Source organism: Elephantulus edwardii, unplaced genomic scaffold, assembly GCF_000299155.1.
Source record: "Elephantulus edwardii isolate Elephantulus edwardi_28Jun2011 unplaced genomic scaffold, EleEdw1.0 scaffold00027, whole genome shotgun sequence".
In the NCBI taxonomy this organism is placed as follows: Eukaryota; Metazoa; Chordata; class Mammalia; order Macroscelidea; family Macroscelididae; genus Elephantulus; species Elephantulus edwardii.
In genome coordinates, this window is record NW_006399777.1 from 6,045,430 (window position 1) to 6,057,422 (window position 11,993).

The 11,993-nt window shown below is 41.0% G+C and overlaps 1 protein-coding gene across 1 annotated transcript in view; it reads right to left on the minus strand.

The window, feature by feature from the left end:
- Positions 1-11,993, minus strand: part of EFHB (EF-hand domain family, member B) — a 69,818-nt gene that overhangs the window by 13,913 nt on the left and 43,912 nt on the right. The window contains exons 7-9 of the mRNA XM_006883406.1: positions 8,314-8,397; positions 7,656-7,723; positions 5,593-5,747 (exon numbers count right to left, since the gene is read on the minus strand). Of these exons, the coding sequence (XP_006883468.1) occupies positions 5,593-5,747; positions 7,656-7,723; positions 8,314-8,397 (307 nt within the window). The remainder of the gene's footprint in view (positions 1-5,592; positions 5,748-7,655; positions 7,724-8,313; positions 8,398-11,993) is intronic.

The window sequence follows — 11,993 nt, forward strand, 5'->3', positions numbered from 1 at the left end:
TATAACAGTGGAAAAAAATTCCAAAGGAAAAAGCGAACTTGGGGGTGGGGCAGGGAGTAAAATGTGCAACAATGAATGAATGGAAATACAAGTTCTCTGTAAACTTTCTTTAAAATCTTAAAAAAATTAAAAAAAAAGAATATACAAACTTGGTAACAATAAAGAGGCCAAGAAAAGGAAAAAAAGTTAACCATTTAAGAGGCTTATCAACAGTAAATAATTATCTGTAATTTCCTCCCTGCTTAATTTAATTTTATCATAAGGGATTCACCAGGCAGTTTGCTGAGATAATCAACAGCTTTTAAGATGATCATCTTGGCTATAATCACACTTAAAATGAAGAGACTTTTAAAAGCAGAGCTCGGTGTATTGTGCTGGGTTCCCTTCCTCACATCATTACTATGTAAATTTCTCCCATATCATCTTTGTAAGATACCTGAATGAGAGGAAAAAAAATTAAAGGTGCTTATTTTAGCTCACATATTTTCATTCCAAGAAAACATCTTGAAATTACCTGCATCGAAATAGCAATTTGTTGCTATTAAAAACTAGATATAAACAGTTTTTGCATGAAATCCTACACCTGTAAATACTTATACTTCTTCAAACACAACTTCATGAGGAATAAGGCTGAGTGCAGGTCGCTGTGTGCATGTGCGTGTGCGTGCGTGTGTGTGCGTGTGTGTGTGTGTGTGTGTGTTCCAACAGGATTAGCACAAATTTAAATGAGATACTTAAACTGTTTTTCAGTCATAAAGGGAGCTCCGGTGGCTTAGTGGTATGGAGTTGCACTGCGACCTCAAAGGTACACAGATCGAATCTACCAGCTGCTCTTCAAGAGAAAGGTGGGCAATCTCCTCCTGTGTGAATGACAGCCTCTGAAAATTTGCTGGAGAGTCAGCTATGCGTGGGTTCTGACTCCACAGTATATAACAACGACATTTAGTCATTAGCACGTACGCCTCTGACCAAAGAACAAATGAAGTGACACTTTATAGTGAGTCAGTCTTTTTATTTTTAATAAAAAACCATAATGTATAACTTTTCCAAAACTGTACTTAACACCAAAATGAATTTGGGAATGTTACCACCTTTCCTTTTGAGTTACACTGAAATCATTCTTTTTCTCTGCTCATTTCAAAATTGGGGTGAACGTATGTTTATGTATGAGCTTGTACTTGCATATACCCAAAGGTGCACAGTTCAAATCCACCCGCTCCCCCACAGGAGAACGATGAGCAATCTCCTCCCATGAGGATTTGATTTACTGTCTCTGAAAATCCATTGAGGGTCAGGTACGAGTCGGTTCCAACTCGATGGCAGAACACGACAACAGCAACTTGTTTACGCTACACTCATACCTGGAATACCACAAAAGGTGTGTTAGAAGGCTATGCTTAAAATTGGGATGTGCTTTGTAGACCCGATTCTGACTTCTCTGGCATGCAAGGCAAAGATGTCTATGCTTTCAGTCCAAAATGTATTCTGTCCATGTGTTAACAAAAGACTAGGTAAATGGATGATTCAAATGGTGACAGTTATTTCCTCCAGTAAGAATGGATTTCTGATTAAAAGGATGTTGTTGTTGTTGTTGATTGCCATCGAGTCGAGATCGACTCATAGACTCTAAGAACAAAAGCCCTAATGCCTTTCTATAGCTATCGTTGTTTCTCCAAGTTCATAGAGTTTCCAGAGGCATGTGGTTTAGGAAGTCAATGCCACTCCAGCTTCCCAACCTGTTTTACACCTGGGAGCTCCACCTAACACTGTCCACAATGGGAAATCATTCTGGTATTTGATACCCCAATGGCACAAGATTCAGCATCACAGCAAACCCAGGTTACCTCATACAGCACTTTGACAAAGAGTGATGTGCAAAGTGGAAGAGTGTTCCTCTAAGATACAATATAGATGAAATCACCACTGAGATGTATATGACCAAAAATAAATAAATAAATAAATAAATAAATTGCAGGCGCTCTGGTGGCCTGGTGGCAAGAAGCTGCACTGCAATCCTAGAGGTACATGGTTCAACTCCACCAGATGCTCTGCTGGAGAAGGAGGGACAATCTCCTCCTGTACCAGTCAGATCCCATTTGATGGCACACACACACACACACACACACACACAAAATAATAATAATAATAATTTAAAAAATTTACAAGAAATAAAATTTTAAAAAAATTGCACTGTCTAAAATTACACCATGTTTCATGGAGCATTTGCTTATCGTGCTCCGTAGTGAAAGCTAAACATGGTTCAACTTTGTAAAAAGGTCACTCTGTGAAGACCTAAAAACAATGTGAGTAAACTATACAGACCCAGAGCAATTTGAGGGAGCTCTGAGGGCTTGTAGTAAGACGTTGTACTGCCAACTCAAAGGCATATGGTTCAAATCCACCAGCTGCACCGACGGAGGATGGGTGATCTCTTCCCATAAAATCTACTGCTTCTGAAAAAGCTGCTGCAGAGTCAGCCATGAATCAGTTGACTTTATCCAACGATAATATTTACAATAGCTTAAAAAGGAAAGGATTTTGCTCTCTCAAAACTTAAACCACATTCTACTCCCCCTGGGAGGCACAGTCAAAGAACAATTCTACTTTATCCAAAGATAATATTTACAGTAGCTTAAACAGTCAACGATTTTGCTCTCTCAAAACTTAAACCACATTCTACTCCCAGTAGGAGGCATAGTCGAAACTTAGGTTAGGTGTGTTGAAGGTATAGTGTGTGCACGTTCGCATGTAGATACAGATCTGCCTTTCTCAAGGGATCCCATTCTCTCTCTCTCTCTCTCTCTCTCTCTCTGTGTGTGTGTGTGTGTCCCCTCTGGTTCCAGGACACTGTGGTTAAATAGTCTGCACTTCACCAGACCAAGCCCTCCACCACAGAGCCACTTCCTCCTCTCAGCCACCCTTCATCAGCTATTCAGACTATAAATCCTTCTGGGAGGAGACTGATCAGCTTTCTCCCAGGGAGGAGCTAGAGGATTCCAACCACTGACCTTTACGTTAGTAATCTGATATGTGATGCACAATGCCACTTGAGCCCCTTTTGATCAACAAGAGTTCTCCTCAGACTTGAGAATTAGAATCATCTGGTTGTTGTGGTTGTTGTTGTTGTTGTTATGTACTGTCAAGTCAGAACCAACTCAGGGTTGACCCTCCAGCAGGTAAATCCAGAGGCTGTAAATCACATAGAAGGGGACTGCCTCTCTTTCTCCCTTGACGCAGCTGGTGGATTCACACTTCCTGTCTTTGGGTTGGCAGCGCAACTCCTTACCTCAAAGCCAGACGTACCTAGTCGTTATTCTTACTAGGCACCATCGAGTACAACTCATAGTGACCTTACAAAGAGCAGATACAAGCCCTGTCGTATCCTGTCATTCTCACACTTCCGGACACACTAGAGCCCACTGCTCCAGTCACTGTATCAACCCATCTGGTTGAGAGTCTTCCTCTCTTTCTCCATGCCTCCACCTTTCCGAGTATGACGTCACTCTCCAAGAAAGAGCCTCTCTCTGCAACACGCCTGAAGTACATGAAATGAAGCGTCATCTTTGCCTCCAAGGAGCATCTGGCTGCAGTTGCTCCAAGTCTCCTTTGCTGGGCCTCGCCTCCACGTACCTCAATCAGTAGGTCAAGGGGCACAGTGTGAAAGCAGCTGTTGTGTTAAAGGCTGAGGTTTGGACCCCATCAGCAGCAGAGGAGCAGAAGGGGGTCATCGTGCCTTTCTTGTTCTTGCTATACTATCTTCAAGAACAATTTCACATTTTGACCCCATTTCAAACAGTTTGCTGCAGATTAGCAAACAAGCACAAGTAACCCCAGGCTTCCCGGGCTCACTGGGCACTCCGTTCCTGCCAGACACTGGAAACTTGAAAAGATGCTTTGAATCTCTAGGAAGGTGCTAGAGGGTTGGGAGAGGGACAGATATCAGCCATTCCTAGAAAAGAACCTTTGAAGTGGTGGGAAAATGGAAAAATGTTCCCTCCAGGTCAGTAAGCAAGCAAGAACAGACAAATCTCCTGGTCGTGTGTGTTGTCCAGCAAGCGTCCATCTATTCCGCAGAAGAAAAGAACTGCTTCTGTAAAGACTACAACCCAGAACAGCAGCAGACACAACCCTACAAAGTCCTCCGTAACACACCGGGTCAACATGCATCAGAACCGACTCAGTGGAAGCAGCTTGCACTGGGCGTAGGTGGACCTCAGAATCTGCATTTCTAGCAAGATCTCAGATGACGATGGTGGTACAGGAAGCCCGCTTAGAGAACCACTGGTCGACCCTGTTGTTTTTGTTGCTATTGTTGCTGTGAGGTGCCACTGAGTCAAGTACAACTCATAGCATCCTTACGACCAACAGATCTGAACCCTGTCCCATCCTCATCATTTCTGATACCTTGAGCCCGTTGCTACCAATACTGTGTCAATCCATCTCGTTGAGGGTCTTTCTCTCTTGCTGACCCCCCACCTTTCCAAGCATGACATCCCTTTCCAAAGAATAGCGTCTCCTAGAGACATGTCCAAAATATGAGAGATGAAGCTTCACCACACTTAACTCCACGCAGCACTCTGGTTGCACCTTTTCCAAAACATACCTGTTTGTTCTTTGGGCTGCTCATGATATATTCAGTACTCTTCTCCAATTCAAAGGCACCAATTCTTCTTCCGTCATCCTTGTTTATTTATCATTCAGCTGTCAGATGCATAGCAAGTGATTGAAAAGGCCATGGCCTGAATCAGGCACACCTTGATCTTCAGACTGGCACCATTGCTTCTCAGTCATTTCAAGAGATTCCTGACAGCAGACTTGCCTAAAGCAATGTTTCCTGGCCTCCGACTATTGATACCAAGGATGTTGGTTGTGGATCCAAATAAGAGGAAATCATTGACAGCTTCAGTCCTTTCTCCATCTGTCCTGATGTTGCCTATTGGCCCAGTGGTGAGGACCTTTGTTTTCTTGAGGTTGAGATCTAATCCATTTGAAGATGATAGCTTTTGATCTTCTGTTAGAGGCCAGCAAATTTTGGTTAGTCAACTTCCATAGAGACCCAAATAGCAAATATTTTAGTGTTGCAAGTCACGCAGTCTCTTTGAAATGGCTCAACTCTGTCTTTCGAGCATATCACGAGCTTCAGTGAGAGGTCAAATGAATAGGCACAGCTGTGTTACGATAAACCTTGAAATAATGTTGTCGTTGTGGTTGTTGTTGTTGTTGTTGTTAAGTGCCATTGAGTCAGAGGCGACTCATAGTGACCCCATGAACGAAAGTCCTCAACACTTGTGTGACTTTCATCCTTTCTCCAGTTTCATAGGGTTTCCGGAGGCAAGCTATTTATGGAAGTGGATGCCACTCCTGCTTCCAAGCTTGTTTTAATCGGGGAGCTCCACCAAACACTGTCCACCATGGGTCACCATTAACGCATTTGACACACCAGTGTCACAGTATTCAGCTTCACAGCACCCACAAGTTACCTCTGTATGGCAAGTATAGTGGACCAGATTTTCAGAGCTTTGCTCAAGATTATCCTGCTGGGACTCACCCCATCCAACGACTACACCAAGAGATCTCTCCTCTGCTACTGACCTTGTCATAGTGCCTGAAAGCTTCCAGCAGAGTGTCAAAGTTCTGGTAGTTGACTTTCTTCAAGTGGTGTCGAACTGCTGCGACCAGGGCTCTCTGCCTGTCCTTGCCTCGAAGACACTCTCCTGGAAGTCTGTTATGGATGAGATCACCCACTCCTATCAGAGAACAGAAGGGAAAGGTATCTGGTTTGCAGATGCAGTGAATCACACAGAAGGAGACTGTCCATCTTTGTACCACAGAGAAGCTGGTGGACTCGAACAATGTGCCTTTGAGTTGGAGGCTCAGCTCCTTACTATTAAGGCACCAGAGCTCCCCACTTGAAAGTCTTTGCCGTGGAGTTGGTGTGCAAACTCACAGCTCCTCTCTGGCAACTTCCTGAGGCTGTGAACACCACTGGTGGATTTGAGCCACTGGAAAGTGGGCCTGTGGGATAACAGCACAACTGCCTACCAGCTAAATGACCAGGGCTCCTTTGACTTCCTGCAGACATTTCTAAAGTGAGCAAGACACGAGGAGGACTATGGGAATTCAAAGAAAGACTGCTAGAAATGATTTTTTACAGCTTCCTTTCCTACTCCAGGTCCCTCCCCAGATGCATGCCCTTTGAGGGCGCAGGGTTATTCTGTTATGAAGATTCTTAGTCCATGAAAAGACTTTAAGTTAAGTTGGATTTTTTTTTCTATTTAGAGGCCTGCCCTCTATATTCACATTCAAAGGTAACCAACTGAATGACTGTTTTTTCATCTTCACTTTCGTGTTCATACAATATTCCACCTGTTAGCTTCCTCACGGGGAAGACTCTATGACATGCCTTCTTCAGGCCTGGCTTTGACTGATATTTTTGAAGGTGGTATTGGTATCCTATCACATGTGTCCGAGAGCTCTCTCTCTCTAAAGAAGTGGGATCAGGAGTAATATCTCAGGTCCTAGGACAGAGACCTCCAACCTAGTGAAATTAACACACCATGTTAATCAAGACAATGAAACTCAGATCAGACTATCTGGGCATGGGTCACAGAAGCCTGCACATTTAGTAAACCTTCCTGATTGCTTTTAACACCGGTAGCCTATAAGCCCTATTTTGATAGACAATGTCAGCCGTGTTTGTGCCCTTTGGGTGTCCTCTGATTAGAATGCTTACAAACCTAGACAAAATCTAAATAGGTTTCTCCTAATCCCCCCAGATGGACTGGCTGGCTGATGGCAGTTGGCTAGTTGGTAGTCAGTTGATAGGGAGAAATGGTTCTTAATTATGTGGTTGGCCAGCATTTTTTTTTTAAACTTTCCTGTGCAAAATTCAACCTCATCTTGTTAAACAGCAGATTCTGACTCAGTAGGCCTAAGGGGAACCCTGAAATTCTCTATTTCTAACAAGCTCTCAGGGAGCACTGGTGGCTTAGTGGTAAGGGATTATCCTGCCAACCCAAAAGAACATGGTTTGAATCCATCAGCTGCTCCACAGGAGATGAATGTACACTCTCCTCCTGTGGGATTTACTACCTTTGAAAAACCACTGGAGGGTCAGCTATGAGTTGGTTCCAACTCAGTAATACACAACAACAACAAACCCTCAGGGGATACCACTGTGGTCAATGCACAGAGCACACAGAGATTCAAGAGCTGAGTATAATTTGAATTCATTAGAAAACTCCCTTACTTGACTTTGACTTAATAGACAATTTTTTAAGTAAAATTCCAAGCCTTAAATGAATGCCTTAAACTGTTTGCACTACTCCACACCCCCGCCCCCATAATATTAATTCAAAGGAGCTCTGGAGGCCTCATGGTAAGAAGCTGAACTACAATCCTGAAGTACCGCTGTTCAAATCCACCAGCTGGTCCATGGAAGAAGGATGCACAATCTCGTCCAATGCAATTTACTCCCCTGAAAATATGCTGGCGGGTTTGCTGAGGGATAAGTTCCAACTCGATGGCACACAGCAATGTTAATTCAACATTTCAAGTCTTTAATATTAGAAACTTCAAAAGACTAAATTGATGAGCTTATTTACTTTCCCACCCACCCACCCCCATTTTATTAAGTAAAAAACTTGTATATTTACCATACTCCTCAGGACGAAGACAGGCACCAAATGTGTGGTCTGGGGGAACATTCATTGTTTCTGCAATGCTATCAAAGAAAACAAACCTTTTCGTTAAAATATCCACCACATGGCTTTGCTGGAATCTGAAAAACTCTCGCCATATGTTCTTAGAAGCCTATGTTTTCTTGTCTAACCTAGCTAGCTACAGAAATCAAACCAAAGTTCTCCAGCAGACACCGTCTGAGGTCCCACTTGTATTAACAATGGTGGAATGCTCAGGTTTTAAAAGGAAGGGAAAAAAAGTCAAAACACATTCTGAGCAGAACTACTGAGGGACGGCAGAGAGATAAATATAAAGCTATATGAATTAATAGAGAGACACGTGCTACGGAAAGAGCGAAAGAGAAGCACAGTGAGGTAAATGTCTGAAATTGCGGAGAAAAAGCTTTGTAAAAACAACCGTCCCCTTCTCCAGCTGCCCTCTTCATCCTGAAGAACTCATCATTTTCCCAGGAACCCAAATTCTATCTACAGACAGAGGCTGATGAATGGGGTGGGGGGTGGGGGAGGTTAATTTAATACACAGAATCTTATCAAAGAACACAAGCCAATATTTATCACAAGAGTATTTTTTTAAGTCAATGCAAAGGCTACCAAGATTTTATTATCAACTTACGGGTCTAAAACTCTCCCAAGTTTATGTTGAAACTTTTCTTTGAAATCATCCTCTCTCTTGGATACAAATTTATCTCCTCTTTTCCTGTAAAATCAGAAAGTTGTCCTTTACTTCTATTTCCTAAGTTATTCCTTGGTTGCCACATATTCACCTGATGAAAAGTACCACAGTCCCATTGGAGTCTTCAGAGAACACACCCAATGTCAAAAGAAAGTGTACGCAGAAAAGGAAACCATATGTCTTCATGTCTTTATCATTTATATTTTGTTTAAAATAACTTTCTTTCCAGTTATAAAGAAGTAGACTTTTAAAATATATGCAGTAAATAAGGCGGAAAGTGTTCATAATATTACTCTAAGACTTAAATCACTAAAGGAAAATTGAGCACCAAATAGACAAGCAGGGGTTATATTCCGATATCTCATACATAGTAAGCAAATAAATGAAGAAATTATAATACTATCTCACAATAAAAGAAATGTAACAATAGTTATAAATGAAACATATAACAATTCTTGAATGAAAAGACCCACCTAAAACGCACATGAATCGTCAAATGCAATACTAATATGCTCTGTAAACTTTCACCCAATTCACAATAAAAAAATTTCAAAAAGATCCTGTAAAGTGCCATTCTTAGGGAGCTCTGGTAACCTAGTGGCAAGAAGCTACACTGCAATCCCAAAGAAGCATGGTTCGAATCCACCAGGTGCTCTGCTGGAGAAGGAGGGGCAATCTCCTCCTGTGCCATTCGGATCTGATTCAACAGTACATAACAAGAAATATAAATAAAATTTTTTTAAATTAAAAATAAAGTACCATTCTTAACCTAGCAAATTAGCAAATGCAGATAGATAAACAAATTTGGATAAATAGAGATGTGGCTAGGTAAGCACGAATGTACATATGTATTCTTTTGTCTATACACTTATGTAGATAGAGATTCTTGTCTCATAGTAACCCTACGAACAACAGATGTGACCTTGTCCTATCTCATGCCATCCTCATCATCTCTAACATACTTGAGTCCATTGCTGCAATTACTGCGTCAATCCATCGCACTGAGAGTCTTTCTTCTCTTTCGCCAACCTTCCACCTTTGCAAGAGCATGAGACCCTCTCCAAAGAATAGCCTCTAGAATTCTAGCAACACACCCCTTAAGCATCTTCATCCTTGCCTCCAGGAAGCATGCTAGCTGTACTTGCTCCAAGACGTAGCTGTTTGTTCTTTGGGCAGTTCATGGGATATCCAGTACTCTTCTCCAACATCACAATTCTTTATTTCCTGATGTTGGTACCAAAGATGTTGGCTGGGGTAAGATTAAATCATTGACAGTTTCAATCCTTTCTCCATCTATCATGATGTTCTGTAATTGGCTCAGTGGTGAGGGCCTTTGTGGTTTTTGTTGTTGTTGTTGAAAATACTAAAGAATTTTAATAACTATGCAAGATCAAACATGTAAAAGGAAAATTAGAAACAATTCACTTTACATGCATGACATAATATATGACAGCACTCAGAAACAGATATATTAATATACATAGCAGTATATACAATGGTATTAACATACATGAAAATGACATCTATGACATCACTCAATAATTAATGTTAATGACAGTATCATTTAAAAAATCCAAACACCAAAATACACTAAATAAAGTAAGCATGTTATCGTTGTTGTTGTGGTGGTGGTGGTGGGTAGGTGCAGTCTAGTCGAATGTGACTGACTCATAGAGATCCTATGAACGACAGATCTGAACCCTCTTATCTCACTGTGCCACCCTCATCATCTCTTACACACTTAAGCCCATTGCTACAGTCATACTGTGTCAATCCATCTTGTTGAGGGTACCTTTGTTTTTTTGATGTTGAGATGCAATCCATATTGAAGGTTGTAGTCTTCAATGATCTGTAGCAAATGCTTCAAATTCTTCTCACTGTCAGCAAGCAAGGTTGTGTCATCTGCATAACGTAAGTTGTTGATGAGTCTTTTTCTCCAGTCCTGACGCTACAATCTTCATCACTGAGTCTGGCTTCATGAATTATTTTCTCGAGTAGGTATGGAGAGAGGATACAACCCTGACACTTTTACTATGTTGTGCTTTCTTTTTCCATTCACACAACACCCTCTTGGTCTAGGTATAGATTTTACATGAACACAATTAAGTGTTCTAGGGTCCCCATTCTTCTCAATGGTAGCCATAGTTTGTTGTGATGTGCACAGTCAAATGTCTATAAACACAGATAGATGTTGAGAAGCCAAAACAAAGGAAAGAGATGCTGAAGTAAGAGAACTCAACTGGAGACTTCAAAGAGCAGCTCAAGAAGATAAAGCAAAGTAATATAACAAAATGTGCACAGAGCTGGTGTCAGAAAATCAAAAGCAAAGAACTTGCTTGACATTTCCCAAGCTGAAAAAACTGAAATTCAAATTCAAGCCTCAAGCCGCAATATACTAAGAAATGTCATAGGCAAATTCTTGAATGATCCAAGAAGCATTAAAAGATTATTATACTAAAGTCAATAAAAATATTTTTAAAATAAAAAAGAAGATTGAGAGAAAAGTAAAATAAAAAAATAAGTTTAAAGAAAGAAGAAGGAGGAGAGCTCTGGTGGCCTAGTGGCAAGAAACTGCACTGCAATACCAGAGGTACACAGTTCGAATCCATGAGATACTCTGCTGGAGAAGGAGGGACAATCTCCTCCTGTATCCGTCAGATCTGATTTGGCAGTACACACACACAAAAAATTAATTAAAAAAAAAAGATGAAGAGAATACACAGAATCAATATACCAAAAAGAATTGGTCACTGAAAAATTTCAGGAAGTACTATATAAACAAGAGTCAATGATAACAAAGGAAGGAGTTCAAGCTTTTCTGAAGACACTGGAAAAAAAATAAGGCCCCAGGAATGGATGGGATACCAATTGGCATGTTTCATTTAATAGATGCAACCCTGGACGTGCTCACCATTCTATGCCAGGAAGTTTGAAGGACTGCTTCCTGGTCTGTCTGAACAGATGATCTGAAGAGATGCATATTTCTTCCCATTCCCAAGAAACGTACTACAAAGTAGAAATTACTAAACAACATCATTATTATCCCATGCAAACAAAATATTGCTGAAGATCATCCAAAAACAGCTGGAACAGGACATGTACATTGACAGAGAACTGCCAAAAGTTCAAGCTGGGTTTAGAAGAGACCGTAGCCACAGGAATATCACTGCTTATGTCTCCTGATGGCTCCTGGTTGAATGCAGAGAATATACACATAAATAGGATTCTCAAAATTGGTGAGATGTATGATAAGCACTTACAAGTTTCTAGTGCACAGTGTTACAAACTTTTTGAAAATAATTTTACAATATGAATCATAACAGCATAAAAAATGTTCAGGCTTCTGAATCTACCTCTGGAAGCCAATGATAAGGAAATAATCTACATTCAAACTGTGGAAAAGTTTATACAACAAAAGTGCTTGTGGCCTCACTGATTTAAAGAGGAGAGGAAATCTAAATACCCAATCAGGAAGGTAATTATGTCACATATATTCGGCATGAATATTAAATGATAGTTGTGGAAGATCCATTGGCGTTGTTGTCAAGTGCCATCGAGTCTGAACCCTGCCCTCTACTGTGCCATCGTGATGTATTGTGACTGTTGATGTGATGTTTTTT